At 42.9% G+C, this 25,329-nt stretch overlaps 1 protein-coding gene across 1 annotated transcript in view; it reads right to left on the bottom strand.

The window, feature by feature from the left end:
• The window catches only part of LOC112113029 (protein furry homolog), a 285,155-nt gene that overhangs the window by 235,899 nt on the left and 23,927 nt on the right, over nucleotides 1-25,329 (bottom strand). Inside the window, exon 2 of the mRNA XM_029911959.1 lies at nucleotides 2,082-2,281. Coding sequence (XP_029767819.1) covers nucleotides 2,082-2,281 — 200 coding nt within the window. The remainder of the gene's footprint in view (nucleotides 1-2,081; nucleotides 2,282-25,329) is intronic.

Here is a 25,329-nt window from a genome sequence, read left to right as displayed (position 1 = left end):
TAAAAGCATGCTTGGCAGACTACTCGGAAGTAGCTGGATATCCAACAGTTACCCTAGATTATAAACCCAAGCAAGAAACGGTGAGCATAAACCTTCACTCAGCATGCCAATATATTTTTTGCCATTTTCCCCAGTTTCTTCCATCTTGTAAGTATTACCTCAGGGCCACCTGGGTTGAGTCTGTAGAAAGAACTGCTTAAATATGTGTCACCTGGTCACCCTCTTCTAGCAATACCCCATATGCTTTATCTCTACTAATTAGATATGAAATCTTAATTGAAATACTGCTAGCAGTTCATAATTAAACAATATTTTCAGGACAAACACAAACACTGTAGAAGAGAGCAAACCTCCAGTTCATCACAAAATTCTTATACTCTAGACTCAGTTTTCCACAGCACAAGTAAAATTTTACATAACCAATAAGAAATAAGATTATCATTAACATTTACATACATTTCACACACAAAAATTAACACATCAACACATTGCAAACGCAAATAATCCTAACACAAGTGAACTGGGGAAAAACAGAGACACTATATTAAGTCTCTATTTCACTGCATTTTAACTTTTTTGACTGATGCTGAAAACATCTGTTCAATGTGCAGTGGCAGCCAAAAATGCTAACAGAATGTTAGGAAAGGGATAGATGATGAGACAGAAAATATCATAATGACACTATATAAATCCCTGGAAATACTTCTTCACACGACAGTCAACCTGTGGAACTCGTTGTCAGGGGATATTGTGAAAGCCAAAAGTATAACTGGGTTAAAAAAAGAATTAGATAAGTTCATGGAGGACAGGTCCATCAATGGCTATTAGCCAACATGGTCAGGGACACAACCCCATGCTCTGGGTGACCCTAAACCTCTGACTGCCAGAACTTGGACTCAATAATTGGCTTGTTCTGTTCATTCCTTCTGAAGCATCTGGAACAGAAGACAGATGGACTAGATGGACAATTGTCCTGACACATTATGGTAATTCTTATGTTCTTCTGTCTATTCCTGTAACATTAAATGACAGCACATGGTCAAGTGTTCAAGGGCTACATAAATGGCCTCAATACAGAGGTATTTCTCAGTATCTAGTCTCCTTTTAATTTCAGAATCCATCTTGTTGTTGCTTCTCTTATCTTGTCTAGCAATTTCATAGCATTATTTTGTCTTTATATGTTTAAAAGTGTTCACTACAGGTAATGTAAAGATTGTTTGGTACCAAACTGCCTCTGCCATTCCCTCTTCCCAAGCAGACCTGTACCATGGTTGAGTCCTTTATTTTACTCTCTCTGATTTATTTGGAGAGATCTGGAAAGAAACGTAAACTGGATCGTCCTCCTTCCCCCAAACAGTTTGCTTCATTTTACCATTCTGTGCTTAAAATTCTTTCCCAGGCTTTTACCTCTGACAAAATTATGTAAGGTATCTCCATCTTCCATCTGCACAATATTACAGAGGGAAGAAATATTTCTATGTACAACAAATCCTCATAAATCTAAATAAAAAGACACAGCTAGTCACTTTTCATCAGAGCCAAGACAATCTGGATTCCCTACCTTTAGGACTCTCTAGAATCCTAAAGATATGGGGTCTAATCAGATTTTCTAAATGTTCTAAACAGTGTTCTATAACAAAATGTTATAAAGACACTACAAAAGTTTCCCAATTACTTAGAAATCTAGGTCCCTAATTATTTGTAAGAGATCCTATTCCAGCTAAAATATGTGCTGCAAAACTATTACTGGACTATTCAAGATCATAAAAAGGTAAATAAAATGCACTTTCTGGTTAAATGTACAGAAGGCTAGTTGCATAATATGGGCTACTCATATCTGGAAGATTAGGAATTATAACATTAGGTCAAGTGAAATAATTCTTAAAAGACAAACCTACTATTATCATGGAAGTAAAATACAGGCTGTTGTACTACAGATTTTTATGTTTTACCTTTTGAGAACTGTTGACATTTTGAAACCTCATTGAAATTTATATCATAATCTGAAACAGACTAGAAATTTCATAATAAACTCAACACTGATGTAACAATAAACTTTTTAGGATTTCCTTTGTACTCACCAAGGGCTCTGCCATGATGATGCGAATTTTGCGCTCAGCCTGAGTCGTAAAGTTAACAAATAAGCTCTTCAGGACATATTCGCCTGGTTTACTGTCTGGGTCAACATTGATGGGCAACATGGCTGGAGGTCCCTTTTCCCTTTGTGTGCCAGAAACAGGTGGAACTGGTGGTTTGATGTATCCGTTACCAACTGGAGAGGCTGAAATGTACAAGAAATATGTTTACTTTTGGCAACACCTGCATGTTTTAGTTTTCTAAGACTATTCCAGTTTCTTATCAGTCATACAAAGCAACAGATTAGATAATACTTAGTCCTGCTCTGAGTGCACTAGATGACCTCTCAAAGTCCCTTCCTGTTCTATGATTCTATGATCATCAGGCCAACATACTATGTACAAATAAATATTGAAAGTGTGCACTTGTTGAACAAAAATGTGAAAATTTATACTAGGTTCTGTGGTCTATACATGATCTAGATTGTCACAAGAAACTGTAGATGACATCTTATATCTTATGACTGGGTACAGTTTACTTTTCATGTTCCACTCTGTACTGTCTTTTACATGATGAGACTTGCCATCACTCAGCACTCTTAATAACGCTCCAGTTTCTCATCACCTTATCTTCCATGCAAGATCACTATTGCTCAATTGTCAACTATTCTCTTTATTGTTATTCAAAATGCTCAACTCCCACAGACGTCAGGAGTATAACTCTTTGTGTGTGTTAAAAACAGAATATAGAGCACCTGATTTTCCTCTCACTTATAAATCAGGAGTAAGTCCAGTGAGTTTCACCAGTATAAACGATATGCAAAAAGAGTCAGGCCCCAAATATTTTCTCTGATACTGAACATCTATTATTTTATCAGTTTACCTGAAAGGACAAAACACTGTTGTTTTATTAACATTATTTATCAACCTCATAAGCATGATGACAATGTGCATTGTATTTAGCTCTGCTTCTGTTTCTTATAACAAACCTGAAGAGAAATAAAAGCAAATGCCAATACTGTTTTTCTATTCATGAGAACCCTAAACTTAAATTCCCAAACTTATGCCAGAAGAGACTTAGTCCTCTATACGGAAAAAGTGACATGTTTGATCATGTGGTGTGATGCTGGCTGCATCCCCTGCTGTTCACTTTCCAGTTGGTATAAGAAGTGGTATTATGAGCAGCTCTCGATGGAGAAGATCACCTGCCACTCCTGCTGCAATTCATGTGTCAGAATACCTTTGAGCAGCTGTGGGGGCAGACAGATTAAAAAATGATAAAATGTACAAGGCTGATGCTTCCCAATCTTGCTACAATCATAAGAGAAAAACACCAAAAAGCACATGCATCACTTTTGTGTGCATCTTACCAGGTTAGAAAAAAATGAGAACTGCAAGTACAGAGGTAGATTTTTCAGATACCCAGTGATGGATACCGCACATCTAAGATTAGAATCTGGCTCTTAGCATTTTATACCATATGCTCTTCTGGGACAAATTTGGTATCTTCTCCTGAAAGTTATTTTCAAATATTAACCATCTGAGTTTACCATAAAAATAGATGATATTTTATATGCTTAACATCCTGTTTCTACAAGCTGCTAAGCATCTTCAACTCCCAATAATTTCAATGGCATTTGAGGATGCACTGGACCTGGCAGGCTGTGCTCAGAACCTTGCAGAATTAGGCCCAACATGTTTGCACTGAAAATGATGGAAACTGCATTGCAGAACAGAGAACATTTTAAAAAGACCATTATATAATGTATATGCTAGACCGAAGTAAATTTACTGTTCTGTGTATGACGGAATAGCCATTACTCTTAACAGGTGTCAAATATCCAATCCATATTGCTGTGCAGTGGGAATAAGCCTCTTAATTAACAAGATATGAGATCACATACAGCTCTAGTAAAGCTATCACCAATTATTTTTTCCATCTAGCTTAACTTTCCATAAAGCTTACATTGATTATTGACTGTTAAAACATAATAATAATGATAATTAAGCTATGCTGGGGATGTGATATTGTGCATATAACAAATCATAAATAGAGCACTTCTACATTTTTGATACAAAATTGTTTCTAAAAAAGGAGTGCCTCATTTACTTCAGCTATTCTAAACAACAACAAACTTCATAGTGTATTAAGAAGAGAACAATTAGCAAAGAGTATAACTACAAATTCCTCTCCCATCATCATTTATGATGGTATTATGAGGTATTGTGAAGAATAATGGGATGCAACTGAAAAAGGGAAAATTTATATTCAATATCAAATCTATTAGATGATGGAAGTATCTCCCAAGATACGTATAGAACCTCTGTCACTTGAGTCCTTTAGCAATGGATGAAACACTTTTAGTAAAGCTCTTTTCTGCAAAGAGATTATGTAAAATAGCATTGGGGTTCCAGGTTTATTGTGGCAATTTCTGACATTACACTTGTTTAGTTTACAAGTAAAATGATCATTTTCTAACTGCCAGGTTCACATATTCAATCTCAGGACTGAAAGACAACATCACCACCAGGGCTGGCTCCAGTGTTTTTGCCGCCCCAGGCGGCGGCGAAAAAAAAAAAAAAAGCCGCGATCGGCAGCAGCTCTACCGCTGCCGCTTCATTATTTGGCGGCAATTCGGCAGCGGGTCCTTCCCACTGAGAGGGACTGTGGGACCCGCCACCGAAGAGCCGGACGTGCCGCCCCTTGCCGTTGGCCACCCCAAGCACCTGCTTGCTGCGCTGGTGCCTGGAGCCAGCCCTGATCACCACCATTAAGAAGATTTGACAACTCAAATTCTATCCTAATTTATACCTGTGCAACTATTGTATGCAATTTCTGCCTTTTGTTGCATCTGTGTGGCATATTGTGTCAAATATTGGCATAGTAAAAGAGTAAAAAAATGTGACCTGGCAATTGGAACTTCATTGGCAACTCTGCTGCTGATCTGTGAGCCAGAACGGAACCCATAGTGTTGGCTCTCTAATGCTGATCTTAGTAAAATAAGTAAGAACTCACATTTGTCACTACAGTCAACAGACGGTACTGTTTACACAAGGGAGCGGAACTGCACAGTTACTTTTCACTGTAGAAACATACTTTAAGAATATATTGTAGGGGCAAGTTTTGCACTTGCAGAAGGACACACAAAATGGAGCAAGAACTTTTTACTACTAATTACTATGGTCAAAATTTTCAAAGCTGGTTGCCTGTTAGCATCTTAAAAATATATTTAGGTTCCTAAATTAAGGAGGCCTGATTTTCATAAGTGCTGAATAAATGCAAACATCCAGTTTTAAAAATTTTGTCTTCTGATTTGTAAGAAACACTGAAAGACATTTGCACCCTGTACACTATGTAGTAAGTTTTGAAGTATCTATATATGCAAAGAAAAAACTGTCTTACATACAAAAAATCAAGAGAATATAAAGGTTGCAAAGCCAAGCACTCAACATTTAGGAAATGCCAGAATTAAGGTTGCCAGTGTAACCTTAATGTGATCCCCTTGCACTTATGCAGGATGATATAGTCACTAATTACATGACTACATACTATCCTACTAAGATACTATGATGACAGCATCATAGAAAATCCCATGGGAAATTAATGCTGTAGTAGGTACAGGATTTGGATGGTATGCAGTAAATACTGCAAAGGGACACACAATAAATGACAAGGATAAATCAAAATGTTTAATTAGCATTCAGTGAGCACCCTCCATCCTATGCACAGCATAGGGTATAGTCCTGTGGAAAAAATAGTATGTGATCACATAACTTTAGATTGTATTAAAAAGCATAAACACCAGGGGGCTGATTGTAGGTTGCATGGGCTACCTTAATTTTGACATTTCCTAACTTTTGAGTGCTTAACTTTGCAAACTTAATGTTTAACATATTTTTTTTGTTTTTTATTTTTCACACACAGATGCACACATGCACACACACAGAAAACACCTGCCCCTGAAAATCTGTACAAGATATCACCCTTATCAGATCATCTCAAAAATATCTCCAACATTTCAAATGCAATTCTAGTCTAATTTTGCTAGAGAATCACCCCCATTAAGCAACCAGTTTTGCTTGGTACCTTGAGTTATTGCTTAAATTCTATCATACCTGCAACCAATGGTACCCAGAAACATTAATCCTTCCCTATAGAACACTTTCACTTAGACCAGGTTATAACAGCATAGCATTTTCTTTAAATGTAAGAAAGAAATATGATAGACATTGCAATGAAATATCCACATATCCTTCTGACACTATGCCATTACTGAAAACTGGATAACTGCATTAAAATGTATGTTATATCACTGTTAATTCTTTTCATGTTGTAAATAATTTGCTTTTCTGATGTGATAAACAATTACTATAGTAAGAGTTCTGAGAAAGTACAGTAGTTTTAATACATACATATGCAGTAAGCTGATGAAAAACGAGGAGTACAAAACTAAATTATGCCATTTCCTCTGTACTTCTTGTACATTATATTACAGAAACTTTTCTTCAAACTCAAAGATCAAGCAAAACAACAAAAAAATCAATCTAGTATGTGCAAGTTAAAAACTTGCAACAGAGTGGGTACAATTTTAGCAAAACAGTGTTAGTGACTTTTCATTATCTTTAACAGGAAAAAGAATACATTATTTTCTTTAACTTAAGAGTGCCAAATTTTGAATCTAACACCATGCAGGCTAATGAAACACACTAAAACACAAAGTCCCAATGTTTTTATACCTACCAAGCTCCTTTATAAAACTGATCACACTGAATCTTCTCCAACAGGCTACTGTAATATCCATGAGCCTGAAAATAACTGAGAAGTTCCAATTCTCAAAACTGTTTTCTTACTAAAATTGAGAAAGAAATTACTTGTTTCATAATCCTGTTTCACACTTTCACTATATGTCTTTCTTCAACATCAAGGCAAGCATTTCATTTAGGTTTTTTGTTGTTGGTGGGTTGTTGTTTTTTTAAAATAGGCAAGTGCTGAAGTTAGAGCAGGCCTCCCGATCGGATCAGGCTTTCCATAACCAAAGGGGTAATTTTTAGCTTCAGCATATGATGATGACCTACAACTTGCAGAGTGGCTGCATGTCTATATTTATCCAAAAGTACATACTATACTGACAGATTAGTGAAACTACTTCAAGCACTCCAAGAACACGAGACTGGCTAATGCAGTTCGGCATAAACAAACCATGTATACCAAATATATGTATTAGCACACAGTTCAAGCTGAAGGCATTTAGTAAAGAAATGTTAAGGATAGAGATAATACAGGATGGGTGATAAAACCTTTGTTTTGTAACTAAGGTCTTTTGGCCACAAGTACAAACAGTTTACATTCCTTGAGACAAAACCAACACAGTATCCTTTTTCCATGCCAAAGAGCCAGTGAGAAACCACACATCCTTAGAGAAAATTACACAGTGAACATCTACTGGAATAACTCTTAAGGAAATGTGTTTGGTTTTAAAACTATAATTATAATATTAAAAAAGACACATAGTATAAACCAAATTGTTAAGAACTTAATTTATAAGGTCAAGTACATAGCAGCAAGGTTGGCAAAAGGAAGCTTTTATGCTCTTTGAAGAAAAACCCTTCCAGATCAGTGACAGGCTGTCAGGCAAGGAAAATTAAATTCAAGGCTTAAAAACAAACTGAAAATGTAGTAGATTGATCTTATTTTAGCCACAGGAACTGGTCAGGGACAATATGTTTGTACAGACACACATTTTTGTTAATGTAAATATTACTTTGCATCATTAATTTACATAGTTTTCAGGAACAAAAAAGGCCTTATCAATGCAGATCTAAAATTAACAATGACATGTGATACACTTAACTAACCATTTAAACAATGTATCATATGAAGAAAACACATCTAAAGCACTATTTAAAAACACACATGATGTTATATTGACCAACTAAGACTGCTGAAGTTGAGTCTTATAGTATTACTCTCAACCCTTTGGGTTTTTTTTTTTTTTTTTGCAGATTTATCCTTAATGGGTGAAATTCACCCTTGGAAAGAGGGCCAGCACAAGTTCTATGCACCAGGTAATGTCACACTTCGAGGGATTAAGTGGAATTTATGTGCTGTAAAGGCCTTGGCCTTAACCTCTGCACAAGAATCAATTTCACCCAATATGAATATTTGTTTGTAGATTAAATTTGGCATTTGTTTTAAACATTTTTATAATACAGGGGCAAGCTGGCAGCAGCAGGTTCTGCTAAATGCAAAATCGCCATTTGCATCCTGAGTTCATTCTATGTGGTCAATATGTATTCAAAAGGTAATTTCATACCTCTTGTTCCCTAAGAGAGTACATTCTGCAATCTGAAATAAAATGGGTTTTCAGTGCTAGAGAAAGGAAATGATGTCCATATTGTATGTGCTTTTGGCTGACACACAAAGCAGCTCCCACACAGACCTTAGAAGATGTTATATGTCACACCCACCTACTTGTTTGCATTCCTTTCAGTGAATGGTGTTATGCTATTCTGGTAAGGGGGGAGGGGTGCATTCATCCGCTATCCTTATCTACTCAAGTGCTTATGACCTTGTCTTGGGCCAATTATCTTTCTTGACAGGGAGGACTGGACATGGGGCTCCATAGTCCATCAAAATCTCTCCTGGTTCAGCCACAGGAATCACTAGAGAATGTGCATTGTTTTCCCCCCGAAGCACTGAGCACGCTGTCTCCCTACTATCCCAGATCCTTTTTGGCCTCAGACTGAGATGGACTCAGTGTTAAAATCTGATCCACAGCAGAGTAGTACATTAGACAAAATGTTGTACAATGGTTGTAGCAGAGGATAGGACATCAGGAGTTCCTAGTTCTTCTCCAGCCACTTAAGCTGGATATGAGTGTGCCCTTGTTGTCAAGAAGGCTAACGGCATTTTGGGCTGTATAAGTAGGGTCATTGCCAGCAGATCGAGGGATGTGATCATTCCCCTCTATTCAACATTGGTGAGGCCTCATCTGGAGTACTGTGTCCAGTTTTGGGCCCCACACTACAAGGAGGATGTGGAAAAATTGGAAAAAGTCCAGTGGAGGGCAACAAAAATGATTAGGGGGCTGGAGCACATGACTTATGAGGAGAGGCTGAGGGAACTGGGATTGTTTAGTCTGCAGAAGAGAAGAATGAGGGGGGATTTGATAGCTGCTTTCAACTACCTGAAAGGGGGTTCCAAAGAGGATGGATCTAGACTGTTCTCAGTAGTACCTGATGACAGAACAAGGAGTAATGGTCTCAATTTGCAGTGGGGGAGGTTTAGGTTGGATATTAGGAAAAACTTTTTCACTAGGAGGGTGGTGAAGCACTGGAATGGGTTACCTAGGGAGGAGGTGGAATCTCCTTCCTTAGAGGTTTTTAAGGTCAGGCTTGACAAAGCCCTGGCTGGGATGATTTAGTTGGGATTTGGTCCTGCTTTGAGCAGGGGGTTGGACTAGATGACCTCCTGAGGTCCCTTCCAATCCTGATATTCTATGATTCTATGAACCTCTCTTTAGATCAGTTTTCCAATTTCAAACCTTTTGCAGTTCATAGAACAGATACATCTTTTTATCATCTCTAGTTGTTTAAACAAAGTGTTATTAGTTAACATTTTTCATATACCTTTGTTTTTAATTAAATAGATGAGACCATTTTGGATTAAAAATTTGCACCTTAATTCCCTTTTTGCTTAGCATAGAAAAAGTATTTAAAGACTAGAATAGTCTGTTCTCTTTGCTGACAAATTCTATTATTGATGTAGGTGGCACAAATAGAAACAAGAAACTGCTGTTTCAAAATACAATTAGCATAGTAAAGCATGAAGTGAGTCTCTCAGGAAAAAATTCATGAAGTTACATACATAAATGCAGAAAAAAAAACCAATATTAGCTTTGTCAACTTTTTACAGTCTTTCCTTTCCGATCTTAGGGCTGGTCTACACTACAAGGTTAGGTCGAATTTAGCTGCATTAGGTTGATTTTATAAACAATGCGGCTATACAACCAACCCCGTTCTGTCAACCTAAACGGCATTTAAAACTGACTGCTGTACTTATCTCCGACAAAGGGAGTAGCAGTAAAATCAACCTTCTTGGGTCGAATTTGGGGTAGTGCAGACGCAGCGTTGTGCAAGTTGACGGTATTGGTCTCCAGGAGCTATCCCAGAGTGCTACAATGTGACTGCTCTGGACAGCACTTTCAACTCCGATGCACTAGCCAGGTACACAGGAAAAGTCCCGGGAACTTTTGAATTTCATTTCCTGTTTGGTCAGCGTGACGAGCTCAGCAGCACAGGTGATCATGGAATCCCAGAATCGCAAACGAGCTCCAGCATGCAGTGAACGGGAGACACTGGATCTGATTGCTGTATGGGGAGAAGAATCTGTGCAGGCAGAACTCCGATCAGAAAGAAGAAATGCTGATATATATGCCAAAATCGCACAGGGCATGGTGGAGAAAGGCTACACCAGAGACACACAGCAGTGCCGCGTGAAAGTTAAGGAGCTCAGGCAAGCCTACTACAAGACAAAGGAGGCAAACGGTTGCTCTGGGTCAGAACCCCATACATGCCACTTCTATGATCAGCTGCATGCCATTTTAGGGGGGCGAGCCTACCCCACGGGGTCCGTGGACACCTACAAGGGGGTAGTCTCACGCAACATGGAGGAGGATTTTGTGGATGAGGAATAGGAGGAGGAGGAGGAGGAGAATGTGCAGAAGGCAAGTGGAGAATCCGTTCTCCCTGGCAGCCAGGACCTTTTCATCACCCTGGAGCCAATACCCTCCCAAGGCGGGTTCCCGGACTCTGAAGGAGGAGAAGGCACCTCTGGTGAATGCAGATTTGTAACTATACTACAGGGGTTAAAAGCAATAGTGTTTAATGTTTGATTTGCCCTGAAGAATTGGGATGCATTCGCGGCCAGTACAGCTACTGGAAAAGTCTGTTAACGTGTCTGGGGATAGAGCGGGAATCCTCCAGGGACATCTCCATGAAGCTCTTCTGGAGGTACTCTGAAAGCCTTTGCAGAAGGTTTCTGGGGAGGGCTGCCTTATTTCTTTCTCCACGGTAGGACACTTTACCACACCAAGCCAGTAGCAAGTAGTCTGGAATCATTGCAGCACAAAGCATGGCAGCGAATGGTCCTGGGTTTTGGTCGCATTCATGCAACATTCGGTCTATATCTTTCTGTGTCAGCCTCAGGAGAGTGATATCATTCAGGGTCACCTGGTTGAAATAGGGGAAGTTTTGTAATCCCCTCTGTTTTCTGATCACCGACACATTAGACCCTGAGCTGTTTGCGCTTGGCTAAAAGGGATCATCCTGGAGAATAGCCACCTGGTGGGGGGAGGGGTGTGCTGCACATCCACCCCAAAACCGCAGCCCCTCCTTCTAAACGGCAAACCCAACCGGCATTGCTTGCTATGGGAAAGGAGGGCGATGCAGTTTGAAACCATTCCCACATGTTATGAAGGTGGAAGAAGCCAACCCCGCATACCCTTTGGCTTACCAGGGCTGCCTGGAAACCGAATTCTGTTGCCCAGCCGTGTCTGATGTGTCACCATACCGGCAGGCGCTCAATATAAAAGGCAAAAATGCGACCTTGTACTTAAAGCACATGTGCTGTCTGCTGTGAATTGCTTGATTCTCTGTGAAAGAGTCTCCCTTTTGTTCTCAGAAATGTATCTTCTTAAATTTTACTCTCCCTTTTTATCCCCCCGTGCAGGTGCAAATGTTTCTATGCTCCCTGTATCAACTCCGTCCCTGAGGTTATCGCAGATTAGAAGACGAAAAAAATGCACTTGCGATGACATGTTTTCCGAGCTCATGCAGTCCTCCCGCATTGATAGGGCACAGCTGAATGCATGGAGGCATTTGGTGGCAGAGGCCAGGAAAGCATTCAGTGAGCGTGATCAGAACACGCAGGAGGAGTTGCTGAGGCTAATGGGGGAGCAAACGGACATGATCAGGCGCCTGGTGGAGCTTCAGGAAAGGCAACTAAAGCACAGACCCCCACTGCATCCATTGTATAACCGCCTGCCCTCCTCGCCAAGTTCCATATCCTCCTCACCCAGACGCCCAAGAAAGTGGGGGGGAGGAGGGGAAGGCTCCGGGCACCCAGCCACTCCACTCCAGAGGATGGCCCAAGCAATAGAAGGCTGTCATTCAAACAGCTTTGATTTGTAGCGTGGCTACAATAAGCAATGTGGGCTTGTCCTTCCCTCCTCCCGCACCCCACATGGACTACCTGGTCAGTGATCTCACTTTTTAAAAAATAAATAAAGAATGCATGGATTCAAAACAATAGGGACTTTATTTCCTTTGCCAGCTGTGGTCGAAGGGGGGAGGGGGATTGTCTTACAGGGAAGTAAATTCAACAAAGGGGGCGGTTTTGCATCAAGGAGAAACACACACAACTGTCACACCTTAGCCTGGCCAGTCACGAAACTGTTTTTCAAAGCCTCTCTGATGCGCAGCACGCCTAGCTGTGCTCTTCTAATCACCCTGCTGTCCAGCCAAGCGATTTGCCTCAACCTCCCACCCCGCCATAAACATCTCCCTCTTACTCTCACAGATATTATGGAGCACACAGCAAGCAGCAATAATAATGGGAATACAGGTCTGTCGCATCTTACGCTGGGGTTACGTTCCGCAGTCAGCGCGTAAAGCGAAAATCACGTATAGTCAAAATGACCCTTGAAAATCCCTTAAATCACCCATAAAGTACAGTTTTGTGTATACAACCCTGTACAGTACTATGTATTGTATACAGCAATATACAGTACAGTATATAATAAAGACTACATATGCAAATTATAATTTTAGTCTTTTTAATAACATAACAGAGACGGAAGAATGAAAGAATAAAAAATGAAAACAGTACAGTACAGTACTGTAAACCTGAATAGTCACCAGTCATCCTGGATATTCTTGCTAGTCTTGTACTGTACACACTCCAATGATTAGTCTTCCTCTTCCCCTGACAACACTATCATTGAGTCGTCAGGGCTTGATGTCAATCCTGGAGACGATGGGCCAGGCTTGGGTGACGGAGAGCGAGTCGTAGACGAAGTGGCTGGCTCTGGTTCAGCTCGAGAAGTTGATTGTGTAGGCTCTGCTGCTGCTGGTTGTTTTTTCTTTAAAAACATGGTGATTGGCAACTGTCGCTGTTGTCTCTTGAGCTCCTCAAACATTTCTTGGTATGGTCTCAAATCATCCGTAATACTACGTGTGATTTTGAGGCTTCGTTCCATAGAAGGATCATATTCAGAAATTAAATCATTCAAGTGTTTCGCTGCTTGGAACACTTCAGAAAATTTATGAAGATTCCAAGTTGCTGGCTCTTCCTGTTCATCATCATCTTCATCTTCTGTAGATGATTTTATCAGTTCCTCTAACTCTTCATTAGTCAATGTTTCTTTATGGCCCTCAATTAATTCCTCAATTTCTTCCTCGAGGATGTTGATGAAGCCATCACCACCCACTTGCCTGGCCACCTGAACAATGAGTTTCACTTCTTTGTCAATGGTCGGGAAACCCTTAAAATCATTCACACAGTCTTCCCATAGGTTTCGCCAACATGCATTGACTGTTGCATCCATTGCCTGTTTAATATAAGTGATGCAATCAGTTCCAACACTCCGTCACATTAACATTGGGATCAGCATCCATAGCGGTAAGGATCCATGAGAATGTAAGCCTCGTGTACGTGGCCTTGAAACAGCTAATGATGCTTGGTCGAGAGGTTGGAGGATGGAGGTGGTATTGGGGGGGAGAAAGACGACTTCAACATCGTTATGCGCAAATCGGAGTGCCGCAGGGTGGCCAGGAGCATTGTCTATGATCAGCAACACTTTAAAGTCAAGTCCTTTCTCTTCAAGGTACTGCTTGACCTCCAGAATGAAACACTTGTGGAACCAATCCAGAAATAATGCTGCCGTCACCCAAGCCTTTTTATTTGATTGCCAGAACACAGGTAGGAGATTTTTTGTTCTTGCCTTTTAGGGCACGGGGATTTGCAGCCCTGTAGAGCAAGCCCGGCTTTATTAAATGCCCAGCCACATTGCCACAAAGCAACACAGTCACACGGTCTTTAGCTGCTTTGAAGCCAGGGGCTTGTCTTTCTGATTTCGAAACGTAAATGCGGGTGGGCATTTTTTTTCCAGAAGAGCCCAGTCTCGTCAGTATTAAAAACTTGTTCTGGAAGATAGCCCCTTTCCTCTATGATTTTCTTTAATTGTTCAGGGTAGGTTTTAGCTGCCTCCTCATTGGCAGATGCAGCTTCACCAGTAGTCTGCACGTTTTTGAGGTTGAAGCAGTTCCTAAAATTGTTAAGCCAACCTTGGCTGGCTTTGAATTCCTTCTTATCAGAAGGCTGTCCCTATTCAGTGGGAGGTTTGAACAGCGCATAGATGCTAAGTGCATTTTCTCGCAACATGTTGCCATTGATAGGCACACATTTACGGTTCATGTCTTCCAGCCATAAGTTTAATGCCTTTTCAGTCTTCACTAAAGTCTTATCACGCACTTGGCTCGTCACCTTAGCAGTTAGTGGAGCACTTGATGCCACGGCTTGATGAATTTCTCTCTCTCGAATCTTGATGGCACGGATGCTAGATTCGTTGCAGCCGTATTTATGCGCCACGTTGGCGATGGACATACCGTCTCTCAATAAGTCCAACACAGCCAGTTTTTCCTCCAGTGTTGGAACAGATCGCTGTTTCTTCGGTTGAGCACCAGATGAAGTAGGTGGCTTGCGTTTAGGGGCCATGTTATATGAAAAATACGTACTGTATCTTTAAACGATATAGGTACAGTAGAATCTCACTCAGCGCAGCGAGATGCGCACAGTATGAGAGGCACAGGGGGACTGAGTACAGTAGTGGGAACAGCAGTACTGTAGTGGGAACAGCAGATTCGCTACTCCCATCTCACACTCACTCCAGGGCATATGCACTGTTTAAACTGTTTTTTGTTTTTTTTTTGCCAACCCTCCAGGGTTATTATAGGGGAGAACCTTATCACAGGCCTAAAGACATGCTGTTGCTGTCAAGTCCCCCCCAAAAAATATTTTAGTGGGAACAGCAGATTCGTGTCTCACGCTGGTGGAATCGCCCACACTTCCCCCCCCCCCGACCGCGTTAAGCTGAAATCGCGTAAGTTAAATGCGCGTAAGATGCGACAGACCTGTATTGGTTTCGCTGAGGTCTAACCTAGTCAGCAAACAGTGCCAGCGGGCTTTTAAATGTCCAAAGGCACATTCTACCACCATTTTGCACTTGCTCAGTTGAACTGCTATAGTTGAACTGCTCCTTACTACTGTCCAGGCTGTCTGTGTATGGCTTCATGAGCCATGCGAGCAGGGGTAGGCTGGGTCCCCAAGGATAACTATAGGCATTTCAACATCCTCAACGGTAATTTTCTGGTCTGGGAAGAAAGTCCCTTCTGCAGCTTTTCGAACAGCCTGGAGTTCCTAAAGATGCGAGTGTCATGCACCTTTCCTGACCATCCCAAGTTGATGTCGGTGAAACGTCCCTTGTTATCCACCAGTGCTGGCAGCACCATTGAGAAGTATCCCTTATGTCCTGGTTGGGAAGGTGGTCTGGTGCCAAGATGGGGATATGTGTTCCGTCTATCATCCCACCACAGTTAGGGAACCCCATTGCAGCAAAGCCATCCACTATGACCTGCACATTTCCCAGAGTCACTACCCTTGTTAGCAGAAGGTCACTGATTACCTTGGCTACTTGGATCACAGCAGCCCCCACAGTAGATTTGCCCACTCCAAATTGATTCCTGACTGACCGGTAGCAGTCAGGCATTGCAAACTTCCACAGGGCTATCGCCACTTGCTTCTCAACTGTCAGGGCAGGTCTCATCTTGGTATTCCTGTGCTTCAGGGCAGGGGAAAGCAACTCACAAAGTTCCATGAAAGTGGCCTTACACATGCGAAAGTTTTGCAGTCACTGGGAATTATCCCATACCTGCAACCACCAGTCTGTGCTTGTTTGCCGGGCCCAGAATCGGCGTTCCACTATATCAACCTGCCCCACGGCCGCCATGATGCCACATCGCATGCTTTCAGGAATGTCTGTGTCCATGTCCTCACAATCGTCCTCGGGCTGGCGGCTCCTAGCCAGGTTGTGCACATACTGCAGGATAATGCGTGAGGTGTTTACAATGCTCACAACAGCAGCGCTGAGCTAAGCGGGCTCCATGCTTGCCGTGCTATGGCGTCCGTACGGGTAACCCAGGAAAAAAGGCGCAAAACAATTGTTTGCCGTTGCTTTCAAGGAGGGAGGGAGGGGAGACTGACGACATGTACCCAAAACCACCCGCAACACTGTTTTTGCCCCATCAGGCATTGGGAGCTTAATCCAGAATTCCAGTGGGCAGTGGGGACTGTGGGATAGCTACCCACAGATCACCACTCTGTGAGTCGATGCTAGCCACGGTATTGAGGACTCACTCTGCCGACCTACTGCGCTTAGTGGGGACATACACGATCGACTGTATAAAATCGCTTTCTAAAGATCGACTTCTACAAAATCAACCTAATTTCATAGTGTAGATGTACCCTTAGTATTAAAAAAACATATGAGGTGTACTTTTATAGGTCTTGTCTACAGTGGCAGTGGTGTGTAGGGTATGTGTAGCAACACACTGCAATGAAAAACAGGCTGTGTCCACACTGCAATGTGTAGATACAAGCTGATGTGAAAGGCTCTGGCAGCAGAAGCAGCAGGGAAAGGCTCTGGCAGCTCCCTGCAGCAGGGAAAGGCTACAGTAGTGAAAGGCTCCAGCCAGGGGCAGCTCCAGGCACCAGCGCAGCAAGCGCGTGTCTGGGGCGGGAAGCTGCGGGCGGCCGCCTGCGGGTTGCTGTGAGGGCGGCAGGCAAGCAGCTTTCGGTGGCGCGCCTGCAGGAGGTCCGCCGGTCCCGTGGCTTCGGCGGCAATTCGGCGGCGGGGACGCCGATGGCGCGGCCACCGAAAGCCGCCTGCCTCCCGTGCTTGGGGCGGCAAAAAACAGAGCCGCCCCTGGCTCCAGCAGTGGGGAGCTGCCAGAGCACTCCTGGACATGTGTGCAGACTTAACACCCTGCTTCTCACCGTTGAAGCCTGTGTGACTTTCATCAATGACAAGCTCGATAATTTTTAAGAAACTATAAAACAATAAAGTTGCGTAAGATTCTCTCTTTAGGGTCCTTAAGAGAATGGGATTCAGTGATCACTTTATCAACTGGGATTAAACTGCTCAACACCAGATCCCCCTCCTGGGTGATTACCAATACCTAGAAACATTCTCATTACAGAAAGGAACAAGGCAGGGCTGCCCACTATCCCTGTTACTCTTCAGCATAGCACTGGAACCGCTAGTATGCACAATTTGGGGCTGTGCAGATATAACGGGTATGAAGATCATAATAGAATCATGGGGAGATGGGGAGGCAGGTTCAACACTGTAAGCAGAAGTGGCCTCTGGAAAATTCTAGAAAAGTTTGGCTGCCCCACCAAATTTGTTAACACCATATGTCAATTCCATGAAGATACAACTGGTCAAGTACTCACAGATGGTGGCCTCTCTAAACCATTCCCCATATCTATTGGGATGAAACAAGGCTACACACTAGCACTGGTTCTCTTTAGTTGCTACATGAGGTACAGAACTGATGGAAAACTCTTCAATGACCGAAAGCTTACTGCAAAGACAAAAGTAATTGAGAAATTCATATGTGAACCCTTTTTATGGATGATTGTGGTCTACTTAGTCACAGTGAAAGTGACCACAGTGACAGGTTCTCAGAGGCTACTAAGGAGTTTGGACTCACAATCAGCCTGGAAAAAACTGAAGTCATCTTCCAACCAGCCCCATCAACCACTAGCAATACCTACTTTGCTTCACTCTTCTCACAAAAAATAACGTGTGAACTGATGACTAGCAATGTTACCATAGACAATAAAGGAGAAGGGATGCAGATCAGGATAAAAAAAGAGCACATCAGAGACCAATTTGAATGAATGCAAATCAGCGGGGCCAGATGCATTCATCCAAGGGTATTGAAGGAATTAGCTGAAGACATCTCAGAGCCACTGGCAATAATATTTACAAACTCATGGATGACAGGAGAGTTCCAGAAGACTGGAGAAGGGCTAATGTAGTTCCCATCTTTAAAAATGAGGAAAAGGAGGAGCCAGGGAACTATAAATCAGTCACCCTGACTTCGATACCGGAGAAGCTACCAGAGCAATGTATAAAACATTTGATTTGCGAATACCCGGAGGATGAAGGGGTAATCACTAGCAGCCAGCATGGATTTATCAAGAACAAATCATGCCAAACCAGCTTGGTTTCCTTCTTTGCTAGGGTAACTGATTTGATGGATAGGGGGAATGTGGTGGACATAATTTACCTGGACTTCAGCAAGGCTTTTGACACAGTCACACGTGGCATTCTGATAAGTAAGCTGGAGAAGTGCAGTCTTGACAGAACTACCATTAAGTGGATATATTATTGGTTAAATAACCACAAAGAGTAACTATTAATGCAATGATGTCAGATTGGTGGGAGGTCTCAAGTGGGGTTCCACAGGGATTTGTTCTGGGTTCCGGGTTATTTAACATCTTTATTAATGACCTGGATGTAGGAATAGAGAGCATACTGATCAAGTTTGTAGATGAAACAAAGCTAGGGGGAGTAGCCAATACTTCAGAGCATGGGTCAGCAAGCTCTGGCATGCAGCTCGCCAGGGTAAGCACCCTGGCGGGCCAGGCCAGTTTGTTTACCTGCCACGTCGGCAGGTTCGGCCGATCGCGGCTCCCACTGGCTGCGGTTCGCTGTCCCAGGCCAATGGGGGCGGCGGGAAGTCACGGCCAGCACATCCCTCGCCCGCGCTGCTTCCCGCTGTTTCAAAATACGATTAGCCACCAAATGTTGCTGTGAAGTGAAATGAACAGACATCTAACTTTGCTTTCTTAGGAGCTGACATTTTGTCAAATGTATCCCTCAACTTACAGTGGGGGGGGGAAATCGCAACAGACGGCACACACAACGTCAAACGCAATGTGCTGTTCCACATGATGTGATAGTGATGTAAGCAGCAAATCAGGACTTAAAAATATCCCAGATAGTGGCGCTGGAACAATTTTTAAGGTGGGGGTGCTGAGCTGTGCCCCCTCTTGCCCCTGTCTGCACCCCTCACTGCCCCAGGCTGGGGCCAGTGGGCCACAGCTGGGGGCGGCTGCAGAGCCCCGGGTTGGCGGCCGGGATCTGGGGCCATCAGTGGGCTGAGCGAAGGGTGGCAGATGTGACCCCGGGTGGCAGGGGGCCGGCGGTAGGACCCCAGGACGGCAGCAGAGCCCCTGGGACCGATGGCCGGGACCCAGGCAGTGTGAGTGCCACCCAAAATCATCTCGCGTGCCAATAGGATGCTGACCGCTGCCCTACATATATTCATGGCGAGTTATACCCATTTGTTCTTTTTCCAACATTATCCTTTAGATTAAATAGCTCTTTCCCTTCCTTGGGTTCACACCCCTTAAATATTTATAGAGAGCAACCATTTCCCATCTCAGCCTTCATTTTGCTAGGCCGAACAAGTCACGCTCTTTTAGCCTCCTCTCATAAAAGAGGTTTTCCATTCCTCTGATCAACCTAGTAGCTCTTCTCTGCACCTGTTCCCAGTTTGAATTCATCATTCTTGAACATGGGTGAGCAGAATTGCACATAGTATTCCAGATGAGGTCTTACCAGTGCCTTGCACAATGGCATTTATACTTCTCTATCTCTTCTAGAAATGCCTTGCCTGATCCTAAAATCGCATTTGCCTTTTTTGCATCTGCATCACATTGGTGGCTCAGAGTTATCTTGTGATGGACCAACACGCACAAATTTCTCTCCTCATCTTCTGTCATTTTCAACTGATGAGTCCTCACTTATAGAAGAAATTCTTTTTACCAGACGCTAGGTACATGACCTTGCACTTTGTACTATTAAAATTCATCCAAATTCTGTTTCTCCAGTTTTCAAAGTCATCTAATTCTTCCTGTTTAATATTCCATTCCTCATCTGTACTGTACCCAACTTTGTACTTTCAGCAAATTCCATTAGCACACTCCTAATGACTTAGTGTCAAGGTCATTAATAAAAATATTAAATAAGGTAAATTCCATGACCAGTCCTTGAGGAACTCCTCTAGCAACATTCCTCCAGCCTGACAGTTCATCTTTTAGGATGACTAGTTGTCTTCTCCCCATTAGCCAGTTCCTTTACCTACCTTACAATTCTTGTACTAATCCCCATCATCTCTAATTTAATTAATAATTCCCTATGTGGTACTATGTCAAATACTTTTCTGAAGTCCAAGTATATTAGAATTATTTCTACTGCATTTCCCTTATCTAAAAAATCTCTTCTCAAAGAAAGATATCAGGTGGACAGGCATGATCTACCTTTGATAAACATATATTTCATTACATCCCCTTTTCTGATTACCTCCATGAATTTAATTATTTTTTCCTTCAACATTTGATCTAAAGCCTTGTATATTACTTTGGACAGATGAATGGGTCTATAATTGCTCAGATCACTTCTGTTATACAGAACAAAAAACTAGATTGTATGTGGATGATGCTATCACTCTAATCCACAAAGGCTGATACCCAAATTACTAGAACTCACTGAAAAGTCTCGGCACTTGTCTGGATAGGAGATTAACTAGAACAAATCTGAGGAGTTAGGATTAACTAAATGCATGTACTGGGCTTTGCTTAGTCAGTGGGATTTCCAATGGAAGCTGATAGCATTCAAATATCTAGGAATTCTAATCCCCTGAGATTTAAAGAAAATAGTTACAATCATTTTAGACCCAATTATTATATAAATCACTAACAACCTGGGTAAATGGAAAGCTATCCTCCTCAGCCTCTTGACAAAAATAAACCTGATAAAAATAAACACACTACTCAGATTAACATATATGTTCAGGGCTACTCCCACTCCAAATATCCTAATACTATTTTCAGAAAAATCAATTATATTCTTTTTTGGGGGTGGGGGGAGTGCGGGGGGTGGAGAATCATGTCCTTTAAGAGACTTCAGCTACCAGTTGATCTGGGGACATTTAGAATCACAAATCTGATGCAATATCATAATACCTTTATAATAAGCCAGGTCATGCAATGGACATATACTACCACAAATCAAACATCTAGTGGGTGACTATTAAGAAGGAGCTATCCTACTCTTTGCCATTATAGCTATATTGGGATCTGGAGACTGTAGATATCAAAACTATCTAATTCTTACCACCCGTACGGCCTGTCAAATAAGGGCCAATTTAGCATACCAACACAAATTTCACCCTTCATTTGGGAATCCCATTCTAAAAATTGGGGGAAAGATGATAATGTGGAAAAACTGGATGGAATGTAGCATACTATACATATCTCCCTCCCAACTAATAAGTGAGGACCTAATCACATTGTTTACTTCTCTCCACCTACAATACAACCTATAAGGTACGGCAATGTAATGAGGCGGAATGACCCTCATTCTGGCACAGAGGGCTCCTGTTGGGCTCAGCTAACCCTGCCCCTTCCCCTTCAAAGGAAGTGCAGTGGCAGGGCCGGAAGTATCAGAGCAGGGCCCTGAAGCTTAGTTGGAACCAGACCACGGAAGGAGCCCGATGTCCTTCCCAACGAGAAATTGCCAGCGGAGATCACGACCATCTGTGGCAGGTGATGACTGCCCTGAGCCGGCCTGGAGAGAAGGCCAGAAACTATCCCAAGAGATGGAGAGACCCAGAGAGGCAGTGGAGAGTGAGCTGCTCGGCACAGAGATGAGGAACCATGCCCTAGCAGCCGCAGAGCAGCCCCACCAGACAATAGTAGGAAGTAGCCCAAGGAAACGAGGCATTGACTTGGCTCTATTGCTGGGAGGCAAGGCAGCAACCCCACACTTCCCTGCCAACCCTGTGACAGGATCACTCATTCACTTCAAAAGTCCTGGGCTGAGACCCAGTGGAGCAGGGTGGGCACGGGTCCCCCCACCTCTGGCCCCGCACTTGGGGCTGGATAAGCCACAGACTGCTTGCTTGCTTAGCCCCTACCCAGAAAGCCTGAGCCGTTGACTGCTTATTTGCTTAGCCCTCAGGAAGGCTGCTTGAGTATTCAACCCTTAGGCCAGAAGGCCTGATCCACTGACTGTTTGTCTGCTCTGCCCCCCATCTAGGAGGCCTGAGCTAACACTTTCTTAGTGGCTTGGCTGCGAGCCAGGATGCCTTACAGACCAACCCAGCATGAGCACCGATTTCCTGCTGCCACCAAAGGGGGCGCTCCTCACCCTGAGACATAGGAACCTTACAGGCAACATATTCAAATCTGTCTCCTGCTCACCTCAGAATTTGTCTGGAAGCAACTGCACGGTCCAAAGTGCCTGAACTCAAATTTTGTAGAGTTATACCATTCCCTCAAACTGGCAGCTACACTATACAACCTGCCAAAATATTAATACTGATGTAATGAGGCTAAAATGGAACAAAGAACTGGCAATAAATAACTCACCTCCACAGTGGAACAGAGCAATATCAGAGAATAAGGAAGCAAACTTGGACCTCCAATTATGTTTCATTCTACACAAAATCATCTTTAGGATGCACTGGTCACCCCAAAACTGGTCACTACACAAAATTAAAGCTGCCCCCAGTGATCAATTTTGGAAAAGTGGGGGCAAAGGAGCCCCAGAAAAAATGTGGGTCCATTTGGGACAGTTTCCTAGAACTGGTTGACTAAAGATCCCTGCAGGAGACTTGGATGAAAGGCAGACAATAAATCCACATACTACCTTCTCCCATCCCTCCCACCCTTTTCCCTCTTGACTTTGATTTCTTTAATTTTTTGTTTGTTTGTTTATGCTGATATGTGTCTGGAAATAGTGCGATTAATATGTGGGAAGCCAGGCATTGTGTAAATATAGTAAAAGCTGGTTTATCAGGCATGTTGGGAGAATGGGAGGTGCTGGGAAGTGAAAAATGCTGGTTAACTAAGAGGGAGGAAGTTTGGGTGTGGGAAGGGATGCGGGGCTTGGGGTTAGAGCACAGGTGGGGGTGGAGGGTGTCAGCTCTGGGAGGGATTTGGGTGCAGGAGGGGGCTCGGGGCAGCGGGTTGAGGCATGGGAGCGAGTGCCGGATCCGGGGGGCGCTCACCTCACAAGCAGCAACCTGCCCTGGCTGTTCCTAGGCGGAGGCGCGGCAGGTGGCTCTGTGCGCTGCCTCCCCCCCCCACCCGCTGGCTCCGCAGCTCCCATTGGCCAGGAACCATGGCCAATGGGAGCTGTGGGGGCGGCACCTGCAGGCGGAGGCAGTGCGCAGAGCCGCCTGCCGCGCCTCCGCCTAGGAACAGCCGGGACAGGTCGCCACTTGCGGGAAGCCACCCAAGGTGAGCATCCCCTGGATCCGGCACCCCACACCTCCCGCTGCACCCCAAACCCCCTCCCTCACCCATACTCCCTCCCAGAGTCCACGCTCCACACTACCTCCCATGCCCCAACCCCCTGCTGGCCCCGCGCCAAGCAGACTAGAAACTGGACTTTCAATGAAGATCAGAAATGCCGGTTTCTAGAGCTTTCCGGTTGGTGAAGTGCCGGATAAAACAGCTGTTACTGAATCTTGTTTTTTCCTCATTTCTGGTGTTTATTACTTTTGAATTTGTTCTGTATGTTGGCACCTAGGATTTATATGGTTTGTTATAAGAAAAATTGAAAAAGTTTAATAAATAATAAATATTTGCAGAATATCAGAATGATCTTTTACTGTAGTTTCTGCATGGGATTAAACTGTTTCATACTTTCATAGACATTTAAGACATTTAACATTTATATTCAATGGTGGAACTTGGCATACTTAGGACATGACATCATTTGGGGGATAACTTCCTCTCACTTATGGAAATACCCACATAGTCTCTGTTATGAGCTGAACTAAACACAAATACAGCTCAGCTTCTGTGTTTTGGAGAACAATTAAATGTTTCCTCCTTGAATGCTGACCTTGGGTTAACAAGTATGTTTAGGAAATCCTGACAAACTTTCTATATGTCTTTAAAGGTTTTATTATCTTTGGTGATCTTGCCAAGTATTTCAAAAGTAAAAAGGCTTTAATAATCAGGGAGAAAGTCATCACATTTTGTACTTAAATAAGTAAACTGATTTGGATAAATTAAAAACAGACATTGAACATTGGCCTGTTTCCCAAACTGAACCAGAACGTCTTTGAGATTCAAATAAAGTTAAGAAAATATTTTGTTTTATAGTAAAGATTTTCCCATTTCCCTACACTTAGTTGTTTTTGTTAAAATACTGAATAAAAAGCTACTCTCTAAATTTCGGATCTGGTTAAAACTAGAGTACTGGCAAGTTCACATATAAAAAAAGGGTTTCCCATACGATTTCTAGCCTGATGTTTTGTTGAATTAGCCTTTCATTTTCGAGAAGAAGAGGTGAAGATGCTTCTTTGAATTTTGTGGGTGTAAAGCTTGGAAAAGGCCCAGGAAGCTCAAGATTTAAAAAAAGAATGCAAATACAATGCTAAAAAGTAAGAATCTCTGCTTCAAAAAAATGAGGGGCCAGCAAACACAAAGGACATGACCTGCATTTTCCCTCCTTACTCCGCTTCTTTTGGGCAAGGTGTACTTTTTCCCCTCCCTAAACATGCAACAATAAAGATGATTAGGGTTTTGGCTGAGATAGAAAACAGATATATTTTGTTTATTAGAGATCATATTTTTCACAGGACTAGGAGTGTAAACACTGGTATCCTGGCCATATTCCAATTTAAGTAGTTACCATCTAAGTGCCCTCTAAGCTGCCCAGCTGCGCGGCCGCCTATTAAGCCCTGTGCAGGGGCTTGGACCTGCCGCGGCAGGGAGAGGCGCCCTTCCCCGCCAGCCCCAGCGCAGACCTGCTCAGGAGTTGCTGTGGCCGGGGGAGAGGAGCCCCTCCCTTGGCCCGGCCCAGCCCAGCCGGAGCTGCCACAGCTGGGGAGAGTTGCCTCTCCCCTGGCCCCGAACTGCTGCAGCGAGAGAGGGCTGGGGTGAGTCCTCTCTCCCACTTAATATTAATATTAATATTAATGCTTAAATATTACAGCAATGGGTTCTACAGAAAACCCTAAGATAGAATATAACTCTTTAGATAGTAGCAAATGATGACATCTCTTGGTGAGGTGGCTGTAAACAGGCCAGATTAATATGAAATAT

The sequence above is a fragment of the Terrapene carolina genome, unplaced genomic scaffold (genome assembly GCF_002925995.2).
Source record: "Terrapene carolina triunguis isolate 2854851 unplaced genomic scaffold, T_m_triunguis-2.0 Scaffold139, whole genome shotgun sequence".
NCBI classification, from domain to species: Eukaryota; Metazoa; Chordata; order Testudines; family Emydidae; genus Terrapene; species Terrapene triunguis.
The sequence above is the reverse complement of the archived record's forward strand: the minus strand, read 5'-3'. Positions and strand labels throughout refer to the sequence as shown.